General features: G+C 46.7%; 1 protein-coding gene across 4 annotated transcripts in view; it reads right to left on the bottom strand.

The window, feature by feature from the left end:
* Positions 1 to 2,485: 2,485 nt before the first annotated feature.
* The window catches only part of PDLIM1 (PDZ and LIM domain 1), a 43,220-nt gene continuing 23,905 nt past the window's right edge, over positions 2,486 to 21,800 (bottom strand). Inside the window, exons 4-8 of one of the 4 annotated variants that reach the window (XM_041716982.2) lie at positions 14,115 to 14,305; positions 11,446 to 11,742; positions 7,600 to 7,754; positions 4,636 to 4,753; positions 2,486 to 3,024 (exon numbers count right to left, since the gene is read on the bottom strand). In XM_041716982.2, coding sequence (XP_041572916.1) covers positions 2,838 to 3,024; positions 4,636 to 4,753; positions 7,600 to 7,754; positions 11,446 to 11,742; positions 14,115 to 14,305 — 948 coding nt within the window. In that variant the 3' untranslated portion in view covers positions 2,486 to 2,837. The other 3 variants (XM_072931562.1, XM_002197573.6, XM_072931561.1) reach the window with 3 other exon arrangements.

The following is a 21,800-nucleotide window of genomic DNA, read 5'->3' as shown; positions in this document are numbered from 1 at the left end:
TGTATCTCAACCTAATCTTGTTAAAGACAATATTAGGTGACAGCTGCTCCCACACAGCCTACATAACTTTTGAAGACTGATCTACCCTGCTTAACCTGCAGTATGGTGCAAAATCAAAGTAATGAGTTTTAAAAATGACAGATTGTGCTTTGTGCTGTGCTGCCCACCTTTGTGAGATGCTCTGGCAGGATGCTCCCCCACTCAAACTGCCCAACACGCTTCACATAGGAACCTTTTATGTCTTTTTACATTATTGATAACTTGTAAAGCAGGCAGCTCAGTGTGGTTGCAAGGCTATTTAACCGATTTTGTTATTGTTGACAGACTGCAGATGCCAAATTTTTAACTCCTGAGGAATCCGAAGAGTCAGACTACATGAACACTGCAGTTGTCAAATATTTTGCCCTACATCATAAAAGATAAATACCTTCCTTTTCTCAGCTAGCCACAGCTGAGAGTGATCAAAGTCCTCAAGTAACAAATGTGAACTTCCTCACCTAACCCATTCCCACGTAATAAATTGGATAAACTCTGATATCCACATTATAAACCTACATTTCCAGACTACTCCACAAATCTGTAGTGCCCAAGTCCTGCGCCAAGCCCCCTGCAGGAGGAAGTGTTCCCAGGGTGCTGCCAGCCTGGCTGCAGGAGCTCAGGCTGCTGACAGAGCCTATAGCCCTGCACAAAGCAGGGTGGTGCTGGGTTGGAGGGCACGGAAATGCCAGGCACGGGCCAGGCTCTAATGCCCTTGCCCCCAAAATCATGAGGTTTTCTGGAATGAGTGCTGTTTTGCTGACAGGCATTTGTGTACGAAATAATGTAGTGACTTTGTAGGCACTGGAGGGCTCAGCCCAGGCTCTGGGGCCAGGACACAGAGCTCCAGATGGCCTCAGCAGCCAGCATTTTGCTGGGGGAGTCCTGAGCCCCCAGCCTGCTGAGAAAGCAGGTGGTGTGGAGCAGCCACAGTCCCACTGCCAGGACTTGGTCCACAATACAGCCAGAGCAGTTTGTGCCTACAGGGTCACTCCTTCACCCCTGCAGATCTGTGCTTCCCACCACTGCACTGGATTATTGTGCAGTGCTTCCTGCTGACACTGCAGCACAGAGAGCCTTGCCCTATGGAAGTGTGCTCTGGAGAGGTGAGAATTAACGCCCCCAACAGTAGTGAGGGGAGACGTCATCCCAGCAGGAAAAAAATCCCTCCACTCTCACCTTGAAAAAGAACTGCTTGTGTTACTACCTGGAGTTTTTGCAGGTGTGCGCCGACGTGTGCCAGTGGCCCAGAGAAGCCAGGCTTTTCCCAGGGATGATCCAAACAAAGTTTGCTGGTTGAGCCATGGTAGCCTTGCTTGCTTGCCTCTGCCCATAGAAGGAGCCTGAGAGGATGAACTAAATTTAGATGGGTTGGTGAATTAGTCCCCTGCCCAACCTGCACTGTTTATCTGAACAGCAGGAGGCTTATAGGCTTGGTGTGAGGTCAACTTCACCTCAGATGAGGACTGAGTTTGGGGTTGTGGTTTTAGCATGGCTGTTTTGGTTTATTATCTTTTTGTTGTTTGGTTTTTTGTGCTGTGGTGTGATTCATTGTGAAGGAGAGGAAACACAGGGCACAGCAGTACAGCACTGCTGAACACAGACAGGACTTTCCAGGGCAAGGACATGACCCTGTCTGTAGCTGTTGCAGATGCACCCACTAAATCCAGGGGCCTTGTGCTGGCCACAGAGGGCCTTTGTGCAACCACAAACCTGCTGATTTCAACCACTGGCAATTTGTTTTAAAGGAAACATGACATCTTATAAACCATTTATTTTTACATGAATAAGAACAGCCATCATCTCACTTAGAGGTGTCAGAAATAACCACTGCAGGCCTTCTCTGTGCTCTACACGGGTGGAGGTTCTGCTCCTCAGGCACCATCAGCCCTTTATCCAGGGCACAAGGGTCATGTGCCCCCCTCCCCACATCACCCCCCAAAGGCACCCTCCAGCAGCTGTGCACAGCAGCAGCACTAGGAGCAGGGTGATGCCTTGGGCAGCCACATGTGGTTCCCCCCAGGGGGAGCCAGAACAGGGACTATGGCAACTCAAACCTCCCTCTTCACTCTCAGATTTCCTGGTTTCCAGCAAGCACCATGTGATCATTTTTCTCATAGAGCTCAGTTGGTGACTGTGGGGAACAAGGGATCTGTGGTGATGCAGTAGCAGGAAGCACTGCCGTGCCCAGTCCCATCATCATGAAGCAGTGCCGGACACAGAGAAGGCATCTCTCGGCTGCCTTGCCCTGGGCACAGGCCACCAGGCTGCTCTGCGGGTGCCAGCAGGCAGCTGCTCACAGCTCAGCTGGCAGCAAGACCAGCCTGACTCAACTTTGTAAATCCCTTCCACTATTCTCCAGGATAAACACAGCCATGCACTGGGCACCTCTTCTGCTGCCCAGAGAACCACAATCCAGTGGACAAGGAAAACAGCAGAAAGCAGACACTTCTACCTTGTGGATTCACCCCATTTATTGCAGGCAAACAGATGGCAAATAACTAGAACACAGAAAAGTTGTAATCTGACTTTGGCCTCTGATTTTCCTGTGTGATTGACAGCACAATGAAGGAAAAAAAATTCTGTTTATTAAGAAAAAAGTAAAAGAGAGGATGAAAAGAATGTTGAACAATTAGTGACATCTTATGTGAACAGATGGAGGATTAATAATGACAAGGAAATTCAAAGCCATGCCTAGCATTCCTTATTGCAAACAAGATTCTGCAGGGGGTAGGGATAATGCTCTCCAAGGAAAATCAGCAGAGGATAAATCATCCTTCTGGCTTTGTGAGCAGCACGGTTTACTTTGGGAAGACAGTGACCACCTCGTAGCCCTCCGGGGGAGTCACCCGTTCCCGTGCGTGCTTCTCGCAGTAGATTTGGTCTCCCACAAAGAAGTGTCCTTTCTGCTTGAGATTGGTGCCACAGTCGCTGCATACGTAGCACTCGGGGTGACGCTGCTTGTCCCGGATCTTCACGAACATCCCTCTGGGGAGGAACCAGCACCGCTCAGTGCCCAGCGTCTCCCTCCTCCCCAGCCACCTCCCACCCAGCCAGACCCAAACCAGTCCCAAAGGTGAACAGTCTTCTCCTGACAAGTCCAAGTTTAGGCCCCTACCTCTAGTCAGGTAAATGTTAATAGCACTTTTAGAAGCCCAACATGTGCTGGCACGGAAACTCTCCTCTAGAAAGTGTTTGCCAGCATTGACCTGCATAAGCTACACAGGGACAGCTATCACCTGTGGTGGCAAGAATTACTGTGATAGCATCTTTAGCTGGTGGCTGCAGACAGCACAACAGCATTCAAATGTCCAGGATCAAATGGCAGGCAGTAGCTTGACCATCAGAGGAAGCAAAATCCAGGTACAAGCTAATTGGATGGCAAAACAAATGCAGAAACGCAGGGATGAAGGCTGCACAGCCAGCACTGCCCTTTCGCTAGTGACTGATGTGTGGGAGAAGCACAGAAAGTAGATCCTGGTTTTCATCTCAGACATGCTGCTTGGGAGCTGCAGTGAACAGGTCCAGCCAAATGTGGGCCAGCTCTTATTGGAAGACTTCACAGCTCAGCCCAACAGATGACTAGGAAAACTACAAAAACTGCACAGCAGTTTGTTAACTACCATCCGCCCCACAAAAATTTTCCAATATTATGTTGTTCCAGCAGCCATCTCTATTTTCTGTAATTCATGAGTTTTGAGTGCTATTCAAGGCCTTGTGCTTTCTCTCCAGACCTACCCAGCTGGTTGAATAATTACAAGATTTGTCTCTGATTCGTATTTTACAGGGTATAGATTGCCTCTCTAATCTGCTGGTCCAGATGCTCCAGGCATGCCAGGACCATGCAATTACAGTGTAGCGGGTCTCAGCAACAATGTGATAGCCTGTGGCAGGCAGGATCTGAAAAATCAGACAGTGCAGGTTTGGCTACCAGTACTTGACTGCTGTGGAGTCAGCTGTTCAGGGGACTGCAGGGAAGAATTTGAGGTTGAAAAACTGAGCAACTCAAAGACGTGGGTTTTCAATGCTGGGTCCCCCATGTGGTCACACTTACAATATAGCAGCTCTGTACCAAACCCCAGGTCAGTTGGAATTGGATTTTACCCACATAAATACAAAAAACAATATGTCTGCATAGACACAGTGGAGGTGTGAGGTCCTGCAGGAGAGTGGGGAGCAGAATGCAGCTCTGCAGTCCCCACTGCCTCTGACCACCAAGGCAATTCTCCATGCCATGCCTGGGAGCGCCGAGACAGGAAATTCATTAAATACACAGGCCCTGAATGGAAAGGTCATTTTGTTTCCAAATGCTGTAAACAGCTTTCAGGTCAGCCAAACACTGCAGCAACAACTGCCTCAAGGCTTGAGTCACAGGGACTTGCTCTGGTTTCCACTGATACAGATCTGCAGATGGAAACCCAACTCCTGCCTCACAGCAGGGATCTGCAAAGTTAGCATTATTAAAGCTGGTGAGAATAAACGTGCCTTGAGTCTCCTGGATGCACTGGATGTGGTAAGTGAAGCTGTTTGGGTGCACTACCTCAGCCCCTGGCACAGGCATGGGCTGCTCACTTGCAACCCCAGGACAGGCTTACTTACACAATGCCAGATCCACACTTGTCACACATGGGCAGCTTCTGGGCATTCCCAATCGATGAGGCCACCTTTGTGGTAGGGGCTTTGACGCTCCTAAATCCAGACGGTTTGGTAGGGTCTCCTGGGGGTGGAAGGAGAGTGCTTCAGAGCATGTGAGATGCGTGGCTTGAGGCTGTTCCTCCCAAGCAGATGCTCTGCTGGGAGCATGATATTCTTTAACCCCAGCTCTGAGGCAGGGATTCATGCATGGAGAGTGGGCAGGGATTTAGGGATGTGTGGGGAGGAGGGAGAGGAGGCACACAGCTGAACCTCGCCCTGGAAATGTGAGGGCTTGGGATGGTGGGCAGTCAGATGAGATTATCTTCTCATCTTAAAAGCCCATCAGACTTCAGCTGATGTGTCTCACATGCACAGATGCACAAAGCAAAGCAAAGCCCGAGCCTTGGCAGCACTGGAGTCTGCCTGATGTGTCCTGATCACACACTCAGGGTCAAGCTGATTCCCAGATTTGATCTCAGAAAAAGGTGGGTGTTCTGTTGGGAGGACTGTCAAAGCCCTTTTCCAATCTGCTGTCTGTTTTAGAGCAGAGTTGGTTCCCCCAAGACTGCTGGAAGATTTAGTTAACAAACTCCTTGCAGAGCCCTGGGACACTGGGGATAACCTTGCACTCCCCTCCTGTTGCATAGCATGCTCCAGGTATCTCCCTATTGCAACTTCTCTGGGGCAGGGAATTCCTGCAGGGCCTTTGCAGGAGACATTGTGCTGACCTGGATGCCTAAATCAGCAGTGGATCCTAGATGTGGGATACGAGGCAAGCCTTTAAATATCTGCAGGAAAAAAGGAGCCTTTTATAAAATGACACCAATGATAGGACTAATCTCATCTATATGAGTTTTCTAAGGGGTTGGACACCAGTTAACAAGGGAAGGAGGCTGCTGAGGAAGGAGGCTCCCATGATATTTCACCAGAAACACCCTCGACTGTGAGGGACACTGATGAAACCCTTCTGACCAGTGTCAAACCAAGAGCACACTTCCAATGGGCATTCTCAGTGCAAGGGGCAGAAAAACCCTCCAAAGACAGCCCCTGGTGACCAGCCATGTCAGGGATTCACCAGAGCCCAGGGCAGCATCACTGACAGAAGAGCTGGAGGAAAAAGGGGGGAACTGCCTACCTCAGCTGTGGGGCAGTTGATGCTGCGTTGGTTTGTCTTTAGGGCAGCCTTCAGCACAGAGGTTTACACCCAGCTCTGTGCAGATGCTGGTCCAGAGGTGCAAGTTCCCCAACCCTCCAAACATAGCAAGAGCCACTGGCCCTCCAAGAGGTGCTGCAAGTGACCCTCACTGGGAAGCAAGCAGCAGCAATTGCATTTTCAGACTCTTCCCTATCACTTCTGTTCACTCCCTTTGCCTCAACCAGCACTTTTATCAGCAACATCGACAGCACGTTTTTAAATCTCTCCTAATCAAACACCCAGAGGAAACGCAGCGTGTTCCACCCAGTGAAACTCCACTTTTGAGCACAGGGTCAGGTCTTAAAAGCCCAGCAGTGGTGCTTCCAAACATCCACGCTCAGCCCTGTGCCTGGCCCAGGCTCTCAGCTGGTGAAAGCGCAGCCCAGAGTCAGCGATGCCCAGGGGCCTTGTCCCAGCCGTGCTCACAGCTGCCTCCACAAGCCATTGCCTGCAGCCGGGCTGGGAGAAGGCCCGTCCAATGTGCCATTTATCACAGGAACCATCTGACTCGCAGCAGTGTGTGCTTGTTTGCTGCTGGCCGGCAGGCTGGGCCAGGGGGCATTATCAGCTCACTGTGGAATAATGCCAGAGCCTATCCCGGCCCGGGATCGGGCAGGCAAACCTTGTGCCAGAGAATCCCAACAATGCTGCAAATCTTCAAAGAAAGATAAAACAGAGAGGCTTTTGCTTCTTATCTTCTTCAGCACTACTAAGCACAGGGGAGGACCTTGGCTTCGGGAGAAGTCCGAGCTACTCCTTCCATGCAGGAGCTGAACCCTGAGGGCAAGCTGCAAACACTCAATATTTAAAAGATTCTTTCGGGTAGGTATTTTAACAGCATATTAGAGACTCCATGATCCTTGTTTCTTTTTTCCTATTGCTTCCTTATTTCTGTCATTTTGCTGTTTCACTACAGATCCCTCAGACCTACCAGCACTTGGTTGATCTGTTTTTCTTTGTGGTGAATATATCAGCATAAGCTTTTTTTGGATTAAACTGAACATACAACTGCCAAGCTAATAACACAAAAGACTGGCCTAAGGAGAAAAAAAAAGGTCATTCTTGGAATTCTTTTCCCATTCATTTATTTAATTTTATTTAAGGGGAGAAGAGAGCACAATTTAGCCCCCAAATAAGTTAATTGGCTTTTTTATCTTAAATTCTATAGCTCTGAATTGTACAAGCCAGACCTAAGATCAAGAATGCCAAGATGAGTGAATTTTCAGAGGTTAAAAGCTATGAACTGCTCACTGTAATCCAGCTTCTATATTTTTATATTCAGCTGCAGAAGGGGATACTTCTTGTGTAGGGGGATGGAGTTCAGAAGTAATAGGACTCACTGAAGAGCACTATCTTGTGATACCATCCAAAGCCTTGACTCTAAGATGGTCTTTAATCAGTGAATACTATCTTAAAGGGGGCAAAATTTTAGAAACTATATGAGGTTTTGTAACTTTAAAAAATCCTTCTTGATAACTAAATGTTGCAAGGGTTTATTTCTGGAGTGCTCACTCAGTGATTAAGCAATGATATGGGCCCACAGACACTGAAACTAATCAATGAGAGAATATGAAGGGATCAAATTAGTGACAGGGTCTGTAGGTTTCTGTAGAAGCCACCTACACATGCCACCTTGAACAATCAACAGCTAAATGAAAAATAAAGTTTTAAATGTTAGTCAACCCAATGAACAGCAGAGGGGAAGAGCACATTCAGATCAGGTACTCACTCACCTTTCTCCTCTGACTCCAAGATCTCTTGCAACACAAGAAACGAAGCAGACTGTCTGGGTGGCTCGTTTGACTCTTGATTCTCCTGCAGCATCTTGTAAACCTCAGATTGTCTGTCTATGGCAATGCTGCCTGGGGTCTGGTTATGCTGATCTAAACTGAGGAAGGAACAGAGAATCCTCTTGTTAAATGATGAAAACTAAAGCCAACTCCTCTTGCAAAACTTTCATGATGCATCATATGACTGAAGAATGAAGGTGCAAAGCACACGCACGGCAGGAGGCCACGAACACGAAGGTGCTGGAGGAGCTCCAGGTGGGACAGGCACGCTGGGCTGTCTGCCCACGCTGCTCTCAGCAGCTGCTCACCCACTGCCCCCAGCCAGGGTTTGCCCTGCTTCACAATTACCACACACTCCAGCAACTAAAACCTGCCCAGGAAACCACAGCTCTGTCAATAGGAAAGTAAAGAATTCATGTGCTGGGATGGGAATCCCACATAGTAGCTGTGCCATCCACACACGTTCCTTGCATGTATAAACTACTTTACACCACTGTGAATCTCAAATTGAATAAAGTTTATTCCAGTAAAAAAAAATCTTTGCAAGTACCCTATGAATTGCTTGTAAATGTCACCTTCACAAAGTAACAGCTGTAGGATCTAACTAGAAGATTCTCTGATTGGAAGTAATTTAGTCTGGTTTTCAAGTGAGTGTTACTATTTCAATTTTCTAGGTGGAGCCCACTTACAGTATTTTACTAAGGTTAATGAGCAGGTGGCGGGCAGAGATTTCTGCAGGTAAGGCTAAGCCCTCAGTGCAGCTGCCCTGAAGTGCTGCTCCCACCCCTCATGTCATGAGGGACTTGCATCATTGACTTAGAGCCCAAGGTGCTTCAGGGGCAGCTTTTCACAGCACAGGGTCATGGAAAAGGAGATCATTGTGCCACTCAAAGGGTCTTTGAGGATAAAAAAAGTCTGGAGGAAGTACCTAAGATATACTCTACATGCAGTGGGTAGAGGATAGGCTTAAACTGCAGGAGGGTATTTAGAATATCCCTTGGGAAAAGCTTTCCATTATGTCTATTGACACTGAAATACCAGAGAAGATTGTTGTGGGCAGGTGAGGAACCTCCAAAGGATTTGAAAATAGTGTGGACAAATATATAGTGGGAATTATTTAAATCAGTGGTTTAAATTGCCAAATCCTGGACTAAGGGATGGACTAAAGGACACAGGAAGTTCCTGCCTGCCTTGTGTTCTGTAGCTGCAGTAAAACATATACAATAAAATGAAACAGCTGACAAATCTCCTCTGATAGCTCAATTCTATAATGTAGTATAAATGTAAATGATCTATTTGGTTTCACCATTCTTGCACTGTGTGATTGCATGAAAATTACATAAACATCCTGAAGTTCAGACTAAATTGCAGAGGGAAATTTTTTTCTCAAGGAGGCAACTGCATACTTTCAATGCCAATGACCAATAGAGTCATCTGGGAGTTACTCTACATAATAAATTATTCAAGCATCAGAAGTAAAATCATCACATGAGTTATAAATGCTATTTCCATAAAAAGGATTTCATAAAATGTTTCCATCTTTAGCAATTTTCAGTGGAGCAGGAAGAACATTAGACATGCAAAGAGCTGAAGCCTGAATCTCAGTTACTGAAGCTTCTTACCCAAATAAAAATAATGTGCCTTCTATTAGACAGAAGATATCCCATGCTCCACATTACATTCATCTCATGTAAACTCATATACTCCCACTGCTCTATCCACCCATAAAAACATTATGCAAGAAGCCTTTCATTGCAGTTTGCATACTAAGAATGTTTCAATAACATGCATCCAAAAAGCAGAGGCTAAATAATCTTAAAAAGCATTAGAGTCAAACAAAGCCATCACATTTCAACCATGCATTGTGGCAGTGTGTAACATACACATCAGCTCTCCCAGGTATGCACCCTATATGTCCACTTGCATATACAAGATGTCCAAAAGGCTATAAAAACCATCAAACTCAGATTTGTACCAGCAGAGTAAAATACATCAAACTGTCAGGGCAGAAGGCCTATGCTGCTTAAATTGAACAACATCTCCAAAAAGTATGTGTATCTTTTGAAAGGGCAAGGCCACAGGCACAGAAATTGTACCTGCAAGATACTGAGACTCTGCATGCCAGCTGATTTTTGGCACCTCCTGTTACACAGGTACTTTATCTGCAGGAATCACCAGCAACTGGTGTCTTTTTCCATGCACACAACTTCCCTCATGCAGAAACTTTGTAGGGAACAACCCCAACCACATTTACTGGGACTTGGACTTACACAACCGTTACTGGATCTCATTGCTGCTACCATGGGAAACTTGCAAAACTTGACTAATACTTCATCACTGAGCCTTAAATATTGACAAGATAGTAATAAAAACCATAAAGACACAGCCTTGCATAGAATCTTCATAAAGCAATTTATTTTTTACTAATGATATTTTACTATTTTATGCCAGCCTATTTAGCAAAGCTTACAAGGGTCTCAAGGCTGCAGGAAGGCCCAGTGCTTGGAGCACTCCCTTTTGCCAATAAACAATTGCTGATGTCTGGGGCTCCTTCGTGAGCACTATCAGCTCTCCAGGCCAGCACAGAGAGCTGGCAGTGTGACCACTTCTGGCGTGCATGGTACTGACTACAAGCCAGAGGACTGACTTACAGCAAATAACTGCACTGAGTAACAAGGCAGGAGTAAATCCTCAGCCTCCCACTATCTTTTGGCTCCTGGCACATGGCAAAGCTTGGCTGTGTGGGTCCAGGGCTGAGGACACCAGCTTTTCTGCTTTGAAGTACATGGTTCCCAGAAGGGAACAGTGAGCAGTTCAGGAGCCATGAGATCTGTCTGTGTCCTTTTTCTGCCCCATGGAAGCCCTGGGATGGATCACTGTCCTGGGCCACATGTCACACAGATGCAAGCTGCTTGGTCACATAGCAGAAGGTTCACAATTCATCCTTCCCTGGACTGCTCCTGTGAGACAGATAAACGTGCTTTCTGTTTCACCTGTCCTGACACTAAAGTCCTCCCTGTAAAACTCAGAGGCTGTCACTTAAAGGCACAGGCAAGGGGGGTCCCAAGTACCACAAAGATGACATCAAACAGCACCCAGACCTTGTGATGCTGAGGCTCACCACAAGTCCTGCAGACCTCAGAGCATGCTGAGCATCCTCCACTCCTTTGGGCAGAGGTAGCCTGTGCTGCAGCAACCTCTGCAGACAAGCAGGCAGGGGTGGGAACACAGGCTGTCCCTCCACGTGTCTGGTGCCTGCCAGGCTGCTCCAAACTCTTGACTATTGTCAGCCAAACATGGAGAGCATGGGAACCTGCTTCAGCCTGAAATGAAACATGCCCAACACACACCCATGGCAAATGAAACAGAAGACCAGACTGGCAGCACCTGTCAGTCACAAACAACAAAAGTTATTTCAAGTGCAGGAAAAATACCAGTTTCCAGGATAAAGCACTATCCTAACCTCAGCAAACCCATCTGCTGCAGGTGACTCCTCCAGAAAAGTCACCAGGTGCTGTCAAGTCCTGCTGTGTGGGTGGGTAGGGTCAATGGACATACTGACACACTAAAAACATGTTTTGGTGTTTCCCATGGTGCTGGGCACAGACACAAGGCAGATAAAGCTCCTGTGAAGAGTCATGCACTGACATTGGAAGGGTGAAATGTAAATGCTGTTTTCTTGTGACCGGAAAACGCCATGAGCCACAGACAGGAACGACGGACTCGTGGACACCGAAATGCAGATGAGCAGATGTACTGAGCTGGCTGCAGAGGCTGTGGGCAGGTTACCTGGGGAAATCAGGGCTAACAGAAGAGATCTGCCCCTGCAGGGTGTCCATGATGTTGCTTTGCGAATAGAGCTGCAGGGGAGAATTGAACTGCACGTGCAGCACTTTGAGTCCCGGCACCTCCACTTCCACAGGGCTGTTGGGGCAGACCTGGGCTGCGTGCTTCAGCTGCTCAGGCCCCACTCGGACCTGGCTGGGGCTGGAGGAGGTGCTGTGCCTGCGCCGCAGCTCGGAGCTCTGCAGAGGGTCGTACACGGAGGCGATGGGAGCCTGCATCGCGCCCACCGGCGATGGGCGGCTGCCAGCCCACGCATCCACACGGGCAGTGGGAGGTGGGGTTGTTCAAGGTTTGTTTGGGGTTTACATTGCCAAATTGAGGGGAAAATGCAGAGGAGGAAGAAAGGAAAGAAGAAAGAAATTAATGAAGGACAAAGCCAAATACTTCAAGCCATCAAGCAGCTGCAGAATACTGTCTTAAGGACACACCTCTGAATACACAACTTTACAGGCTTCTGGCTAATGCTGTGCCTCTGGTCTCACACTCCAGGTGTGTCCACACAAAAACTAAAAAGCAAGCACTCCACTGATAAGCAAATGCATGGGTTGTAAAAGCAAAGAAGAAGTGGCAGCAGGGGTTTCATTATACAGTAACTCCCTGTGCACACATTTGTGGTCCCACTGTCCAGACAAGGAATGCCACCTTCATTGCTGCTCTCCTCAAAGCTAGCCTTGGCATCCTACTGAGGAGTAATCTCACTTCCCATCCCAAACCAGATCTGCTCAGCAGTGGGGCTTCTCTATCCCCACCTCCTTTGTGACATCAAATACACTGGAGATATTTTCTTTCATTTCTCTATGTACTATATCCCATTTATACCACACACCCTCTAAGGATGAAGCATGGATTAGGTCTCCAGTCACGTCACCATGTGCAGTGGCAGGATCAAGTGCTGGGTTCAGATAGGTTGTGTATCTGCAGGGTGCAGGATGGGGAGGCAGATAAATGTCACGTAAACCCAGAACAAGGTCAGGTATGTACCAAATAACTCAGCAAAACAGATGGGCAGGAATTTAAAGGCAGTTGGAAGGCTGTGTGAAAAGAGAGCCTAGACATCCGGTGCTTGTGCACTGGGGAGACTACAGTGGGTTTTTAACAGCAGGCTGAGGTCCCTAGCTCTCACTGAAAACTAGCAGTAATTCATTTGCTTTTGATGACTCTGTAAACAAAAGCATATGAGCATCAAAGCCTCATGCACTGCTTTCCCAGCATTCTTTTGCAACTTGCTGTGTTTCAGCAAGGAAAGGATGAAAGAGATGCCATGTATCCAAGATGAAGCAGGGCTAGCAATGGATGTTCCTGCTAGGAGGAGCAGAGTGAGCCACAGCCCTAGAAGGAATCCACCTCTTTGCTGATCCCTGCAAGAGAAAGGGATCAGTTACAATGTTCCAGCCAAATCTACCTGGCTTCCAGGGAGCGCTCTCACATGGAGGGGACACCAGAGTAGACTAGGGATGATATCTACTGCCAGATGGTCCCACCAGGTTAATGCAATGTCAGATTTTCCTTGTCCTTGCTCTGCTTTTGCCCAGCCCCTGAATGAGGCTGCTGAGTCTACCAGAAGCAAATGAAGAACAATCTGTCACCTCATCTGCCAGTGGCAGCACTGCAACTGCCTAGAAGGGACCGTGCTGCAGACTGGGCTGCCAACGCAAGGAGCTGGTTTCACTCACAGGAAAGTTGTCAGGCTGGTGTTAAACCACAATCAAGTCTTTGTACCCTGTAACAGCAGAGGCTGAAGTTACTTTTGCCTGACTTTTTCCCAAGTCAGAAATTTAATCAAGTATTACCAAAAGCATCGTCTTCCAGCTTTTATTATAAAAATAGCCAAAGCCTTCTAGGCAGTTTTATATTGCTATGCAGGGACTTAGGGCAGTCAAGCAACCTGACCATCACAGCCATAAATTTTTCAGATAGCTCCTGGTTAAGGAGGAAGCTCCTGGTTAAGCTCCTGGAGCTCTTCCACCTCCAGTGAAGAAAAGGGAAACTTTGAAAATCTAGGATAAAATAACGTCTTTGGTGAAGTTCAGTTGCAAACATAAAAATGAACAGGCCATTTTAAGGTTGGGACCCTTTCCAATTTCATACATAAAAGCCCTCACACAGGAATGAATGTTTCTGCTACTTTTTAAAATTCCTGTGAAAAGCGAAGTTTGATAATAAAACACAGAAATACCCAAAGTAAGGCAGAGCCTGTCTATGAATCCTAGGCCAGCTGGGAACAGGCACTAGCTGGTGCCTTTCCTGCTCAGCATCTCAGCGAAGCCGGCACAAAACACTAACTTTAGGAAGTGCTTGTAACAAGCTATCAGGCACCTGCTCAGAGCAGCGGGCTGGTATGTCATGCTGAACGCACGCGGAAACTGCGTCGGTCTCTGCTGAACAAAGAAACACAACAGCATTAATTTCATGTCTGCACCTCATGAAACGCTCCCCACTCCTCCGAGCCCTGTCCCTGGGAACAACATCCATGCTTGTGTCTCTTCTATTTCCATTGTCCTGAAAGAGAGCTTTTCTTGGTTTAACAGACTGGTACCTTTGCAATGAACTCGTGTCTCCTGAAGCCTTTCCCTGGAGGCCCAGGGAGGGAGGGAGGTGAGGGAGGTACTTACGGCTTGGTAGGCTCCAGGGCCCCAGGTGACGTTTTTGTCTCCACCGCACTGTTGAAGGTCTGGATGTTCTCTGAGGAGTAGAGGCCTGCTGGGCTGTTGTACTGAGCAGTGATCACCCTGGGGGCAGAAGCTGTGGCAGCAGTGAAGGGCACTGCACTCCGATTGTGTGCACTTCCTATGTGCCTTATTTCCTGCATGCAAAGGAGCAGAGGCAACAATCAGAGGCGCTCAGGCATGCAGGTGGATGTGACAGGGCAGCACCGCAGCCACTGCAGTGGCGGCCTTCACGTGTGGTCTCAGCTGAGGAGCAGGTGACCACAACCACCAAAGCAAGTGAGCATCCTCCACATGGCAGGAGGGCTCATCCTGGACAGCTTCAGGACATTTCAGTGTTGACATACTGGTAACATAAAAGCTCTTAAATGCTGCCAGAGCTATTAGCTCAAGGTGGACACACCTGGGAGCTCCTGCAAGCCTACAGTAAGCTACAGGACCGATTTTATCATGCAAGACTACAGATTTTAAGCATTCCTTGCAGTTCCTGAGAGCAGGGTTGATTTCTATGGAAAAATGAAGATGAGGGGCAGAAAGAAGAGCACTTCTCAATAACATCAGTAGTAGTAGTGTACACTTAGAAACACAGGCTACAGTCTAGTAAGAGAAAGGGCAAATCCAAGTTAAACAAGACTTGAGCTAGGACTCTTCTTAATCACAGGCAGTGCTAGCAAAAATGAGGACATTTCTAAGCCCTATCACCAGTTCAGCAGGCTGGGAATTAGCAGCCTTGTGGCAGAGATAACAACATCCAGGGTTTATTTCTCCCCAGTGAAGATGCTTGACCAAAGGAAGAAGAAAGTATAATTCGGCCTCACTAGAGCAGGCATAAGAAAGGACTAATAGCTGAGATATCGAGGGCTAAGAGATGGCACCAAAACATGATTTTTGAAATGTTTCAGCCAGCCATAGAGATTGAGCATGGCTTCAATTCAAGGCTAACAGCCAATGGCACAGGATGAAAGGGGGCACTTATCAGCATGCTAGGCCCATGGGTCCCAGCTCTAACACTACTAGTTCCCACTCCCACTCTAAACAGGCACTGACTTCTACAGCAATGACGTCAGCTTTTACTGCCCTATGAACATCTCACAATGTTTGATGGAGATATAGTTACAAGATAAACACTCATTAGAAAAAAGTATTACTTAAATCCCCCTACAGATTTTTCCTTAAATCACTTCTTTGTCTCCAGACTTCCTTGGGCAGCTGGCTAGCCTTCCCAGACTGACAGATGGGAGTCATCTCACTTCATGGCATTCGAATGCTATTTATGGCATCAAGCAGAGCACAGAATCCCTCAGAGAAGAGCGGCTTGGATCCAAATGCCCTCATGAGTTACAAGTCATTTGGAATCAGCGGGGTAGCTCAAGATGTTCAGGTGTGGACTGACAAGGCTGCTCTCCCACAGTTTTCTGGCCAATATGTATGGATGTTAGCCATAAAACTTTCCCACACACCAAAGGGAAAATGACCCTGGAGCAATTAGCTAATCTCCCTTTGTTGCAATCTTATTCAAACCACATAACAGGACTTGTGAAAATAGTCCTTCCCATGGCAAAAGTGTGGATTTTAGCAAAAAAATAATTACTTAAGCCCATATATCAAACCATGGGGAACAGTTATATCAGCACTAAATACACATTGTGGCCCACCATTCAGAGGGCATGAGTGGGAGAGGGTTACAGATATGCACATAAATAGTCAGTTTCATGAGAGACTGAGGCAGAAGGTTTAGGCTAAGGGGGCTATATTCTTAGGTCAAATATAGGTTCCACGTTGAAAACATGTCACAAGATGTGTTGAGGAAACATTTAAGCATTAATCAAGAATTAAGGAAAGGGAAGTAATTTACAGTTTGATTGGGGCTTTTTTTTAACTCTGGTTTGCTAATAAAGCAAGGTGGCTCAATTACATACCCAACATGCACGTGGGCATGTTGAATCTTTGAATGTGTCAGCCAAGCCAAATTGAGTTTGACCGTGATGGAAGCCTCAAGGATCCTTATCTTCCAGCAAGTGTTGAGAAAACAGGGCAGCTACATGGAGAAGAGAGACTGACATCACATTAGTGCCTTGACTCTAAGAACTGCAACATACACTTCAGCACAGAATCCACATAAGAACTTTTGTCCTACTTTTGGACACCAGGTAGGTTTTCTGCTGTGTAGTAACACCAAGTGTTGGTGTTGGGACATCCCCAGGACCTCTCATGTGTATAGAGGTCACTGACTATAAGAGAGTTTAACAGTTAAACAGAAAAATTGGTGCAAAACCTGGTGTCTGAAGATTAGAAAAATCTTATGTGGAGAACAGCTCAGAATGTGAATAACCCCAAGAGTATACAGACAAGTATTACAATACTAGTAGCATTTTAAAGGGCACTTGGATAAGCCAAATTCTCCAGCACTTCCTGTGCTCAAGCTGTGGAAGGAATTTGCAAAGAACAAGTGCCTTCATGATCCCAAGATCAAAAGATAATGTGTTCTCACTGTCAAATACATTTATCTAGGGATTTTCCAGAACTGCCAACCTAGGGCCTGTGCTGTTCAGCAGTTGTGTTAAAACCCCAGCTCCTGGAATCATGTTTATGTGACAGTCTCTCACAATAGTGGAAAAAAAAATCAGATAAGTGACACTCTCAAAAACCAGTCCACCAGCAGGCAAGTGGAAAACATTAGTGCAAAACCCAGCTACACTGTGCATATATGTGGGGACAGTACCTAGTCTATGCATTTGAGATACCTAGGGTTTGCAGCATCTCTCAGGCTGTGGCAATCCCAGGACCAACACAAGGAAAAGGGTGCAAGTAGCATTAAACAGCATTCCTGGCTGGAGCACAGGCTGCAAGAGCAGTAAGCAATGGTATGTTTGTAGAGGAAGAACTGGCAGTCAGCTAAAACGACATGATCTTATACAGTCAGAACATGACCTGTTCTTTCTTTGAGAGCAGTACAGAGGAGTGTGATTAAGGTTAGATCCCTTCAGAGACACCTTCTGTTGGCACCATGATAGTTAAATAGCTTTATCTGCACAGACATCAGCCTTGCTCCCCTCCTTCCTTTGCAGGGCTTATGTTTCTAGACAACCCAGCAGACTACACCAAGCTAAACTAGATTAACAACTGCACAGACTTCTCTTCCAGCTGCTTCTGAACTCTCGCTTCACTTTGAGATTGAAGTGATTCCTTCAACAACCCCCCCCATCTAAAACTACCTCTCATAAGAACAAGCTCAAAATGGCTTTGGAGCACAACCCCACGTTCTCCCACTGCAAATGTCCCCATCTCACAGAAAAAAGATATTTTTCAATTCCAAGGACAAACAACATTTGTAGCTTCAGGTCAGACATGCACATCTTCTGCCAGAAGAGTTTTCTGGGTGCTGGCTGTTCATGGCAGTAACCCTCTCTGGGGCAGATGGGACACAGCTGTGCACTGCAGGCACTGCAACACAGCCATTCTAGCTGGGTGCTAAGGGGGTCCCACTGCCACCACCACAGCTCGCCAGCAGAGGGCTGCCAGCAAAGGTGCCAGGCTGTGAGGATGGGGAAAACATCCCTGTGCCAGGGCAGGAAGCAGATCATCATTTCCTACTGCACCAGCTGCAGGCTGCGTCATGGGGAATTATCAGGGAAAACAATGGCCCCTTCCTCCCTCTCATATGAGGCCATCCTCAGCGACGCTGATGTCCAGGCTGTGAAATCCCCACAGCTACATCAGCTGTCACTGCTGTGCCTGGGGCCAGCCAGTGGCTGGTGGCATGGGTGTCTGCTTCCTCCTCACCAACACTCCCACCACTGGACCCATTCCCACCATTGGGAATGGGGACATGTGGCTTCAGGGAAATTCCCAGCTGTCAGTGAAGCAGACAGACAGACAGACAGCCTGCCCAGGAAGAGCCACCTCTATCAGCTGGGCTGGGACTCATCCTACGCCCCAGTGGCATAAAGCCATCTGGACACCTCCATGGCCTCGTGCCCTCGAGCAGGTTGGGAGCAGACTGAGGTGAGGGTGGGCTCTTGCGTCCCTTCCACCCTGCAGTGATGTGGCCAAGGCCATCCTGTGCATGTATGGACGTCACCACCACCAGAAACAGGAAAAATCTGGAGGCTTTTTGTACTCACTGAATAAACTAAACCATGATGTGCAGGGTCAAGCAGCCTCTCCAGTTAAATGGGGTTTTCCTCTCCCCACAGCATGGCCTGAAGGCACTCAGCTGGGCTAGGCTCTCATAGATGCTGGCGAACGCCCTGCTGCCGCCCACCTACAGCACTGCAGCACTGTCACTGCCTGCCCCTGCCCCGGCTACCTCTGCAGTCTCTGGAGGAAAGAGAGGTCAAACATGGAGCAAGGGGCTGCTTGAAGCCAAAAACTACTTTCAGGTGTGCAGTAGCAATTTACAGACTGGCCAGCTCTTGGAGTCAGGGATTCACTCTCACCTCATGTCACAAACTAAAAATCAGCAGCCAGACACTGCAGTTGCAGGGAAAAACAAAAGTCCCCACATGAGTCTGAAGCAGCCAAGTGAACCAGCAAATCTTGCTGCCTCACAGGGCCTCAGAAACGTGGGATGTTTTTGCATCCCAAGTCAGAGCCTAGAAGCTCAGGGCAGGCAATGCTGGATTGCACACCTCGAGAGCCACGCCAAAAGGAAACAAGATGAAACATTTCTCAGTACAAATGTTTACTCAGCTCTAAGAAAATGGGCCCCTGACCAAACCTCAGAGAGCGAGAGCACTCTGGTCCTGTGAGCAGTGAAGGAGAGCAGAGACCAGCAAGCAAACCCCCAGCTTCATCCTTGCCCTTGCAAAGCCACCCAGGGAGCAAAGGCCATACTTCTGACCAGCTGGCACGTCTGGGGGGAGGCTGCTTGTGCCAAACACAAGCAACAGCTCAGGAGAGGACATCTTCATGGCAAACTCTACCCCATGCTATGTTTCATCAGCTGTGATCACAAGTATTAAGATAAATGCCTTTACTTTCACCTCTCCCTCTATTATTGTTTGGGGTTTTTCAGCTATGGAAGGATCTTTTGCAATGCTTTGAAATCTGATTAAGAATTAGGAAGGGTTTGGGGTTTTGTTATTGTAGGGGGGTAAAACAACAAGACTAGCTTCCCACATCCTCTCCCTCCACGTCCCTGACACATTCCACACCCATGCAGTAACGCCTTTTAACCAAAACCAGCAGGTCGCAATATGCCAGCACAGTTCCCAGTGTCAGTATTGTTACTTTATATACCTATTGCTTCATGCATTGCCCACACATGCACAGCCTTATCAAAGGCCAAGCCAGCCACACACCCAGTTTCTATAGCCCCCGCCTGCTTCGTATCCAAGGAAATAAAATACATACGATGGAAACAATGACATCACTCTGTAAGAACACAGGACAGACACTTAAGAAGCTTTGGGAAGACAGAAGTGGCTGTCTGTTTCTATCATCCTAAAAATACCCTGATTCACCCTCAGAGACCCTCCAGCTGCTAACCTCTGTCTGAAGGTTATTTCTTTTTAAAAAAATCCTTATGTTTGAAAGTCCTTACTTTTTGTGATTACAAAGAGCTGAACTGTCCATCTGAAAGCAAGAGTTTTCACTGGCATTCTCAAGGTCTGATGTTATACTTGTGCCTTATTGCAAAGAGGATATATAACCTTCAGGAAGCCAGACTTATTTTTTGGAGACAGTCTGGGTATTAACTATCCTTGAAGCTGGACTCTCTCAGCTCTTCTTCTACATTAGCTCACTCAGCAAAAACAGAGACCTGGACCCCACTGGCATCTGTATCTTACAAAAAAACCCAAAACAAAACAAAAATACCCAAACAAACAGAAAACCAAAACAGACCCCAGATCTGACAAGACTTGGCACAGTCAGAAGATACAGAGTTTTACTGTTTATTATACCAAGAGGCAATTCAGCCCCTTGGGCCCTGCATGGCTCAAGATCACCAGAGGGCACAGGTGACTTGGAGCTATGCTGGTCTCTGGTCAGTATCATAAGCATTAAAATTACCTTAGACACCAAGTAATTTGTTCTCTCTTGCTGTGACCACTTTTTTCAAGAGACATTAAGCAGAAGGGAGAGGCAGACATGTTATTTTAGTCTTTCCCACTGTTGTGAGGAAAAGATCTTGATGGGAAAATGCCACTGAGTTATCAGACTTAGGATCTGGGTTAGAAGTGCAAGTGAACTAACTGAGTAAATATGCTAAGAAGACTGTTATTTCCTTCCTCTAGTGTTGCCATGGGCACCAAAACAAAGCTAGGTCAGCTGCTGAGCCATCAACACCGACAAGCTGCTGCCCCTTTTGATGAAATGCAATTTTGTCATCACTCTTGCCTCAGTTTAAATTAATTTAGAAGAATAAGGATAATGGCAATGAAATAATAATAAGACTGTAGCTCTTTCATGGGCAAAGATCAGCTTAGACAATGAAGTCAGTCTTTGGACTCAGGACTTCGGGGAATGCATGGGAAGCTGTAGAATGCCTTTTTATTTTCCAAAGGCAAATAAAAGTATCTTGAATGCACATTCCAAGTAAGGGAAAACACTTCCACCAGCATGATGCAGCATGTCACCAAATATCAGCCTCCAAAAGGATTGCAGCAGTAAACAAACAGTCCATTTCAAATGGGGTAAAAAATGTGTAAGCAGCAATCTTAAAATATGTAGCTACTCATAGACAAGCTCTTAAGCACTGGTTCCTGAGATAAACTAAAAATTAAGTTATTTTGCAAGATTTTTTGCAAAGATCTAGCAGCTACATCAGTAAAATGGGAAGACAAAAAGAAGGTGGACAAGCATGAAAAACTTCTAAGATACCAAAGGTAGAAGAGGCAACATCTAACAAACTAATTCTAAGAAATACGGTAATATATCTGAATAAGTCAATTTCTATAGAAAGGGTTTTAAAGCTTTTTTTTTTTTTGAGCCTGAAGTAAGGCTATTCACATGTATGATTTTATGTCTGCATTCAAACGACCACGTGCAAAGCCAATGAGAACCATTGTCAGAGGACCCTGGACCACGATTTAAACAAACTACTTGGACTCAGCACGTCGTATTTTCTTTGGTTAGTGAATTAATAGTGTTCTGCACTAGATTGTTGCCAAGAAAAGCAAAGATACTATTTTTACTGGCCAGCAAGTTAAAAAAACCTGAACAGCTCAGTTTTGCCTTCGAAGATTCAACTCTACTCACAGCTTCAACCAGTCCTGATGGAAAAATGATATCAGCATCTTTGTGGTAAAATTCATAGCAGTTTGCCATGTTGGTATACATACACATAGCATTTTCTGCACTTTGCTTCTGCTGATTTGCAGCAGGCCTGGCCAAAACCACAGATGATGCTGCAAAGACACAGCCCCAGAGCAATTTGGCCAACACTTGCCACATGCTCTGGCAGGAATCAGCATGCTCTTCTGATTTCATGGTCCAAGCAAAAAGACCTCACTATGAAACTTACTTGCTGTAGTCAGCTACTGAAAAAGGAAATGGGAAAAAAACCCCAAACAATCCACCGAACAACAAACCCCACAACCTTGCAACTTGATGGTATTCCTGATACTTTGGCATAGCAGATTAGGATGTTCAGGCACTGTTATGCCTTAAGAGTAAATAGGAACTTGT

This window comes from Taeniopygia guttata, chromosome 6, assembly GCF_048771995.1.
Source record: "Taeniopygia guttata chromosome 6, bTaeGut7.mat, whole genome shotgun sequence".
Taxonomy (NCBI): Eukaryota; Metazoa; Chordata; class Aves; order Passeriformes; family Estrildidae; genus Taeniopygia; species Taeniopygia guttata.
This window is presented reverse-complemented; position numbering and strand designations above follow the sequence as displayed.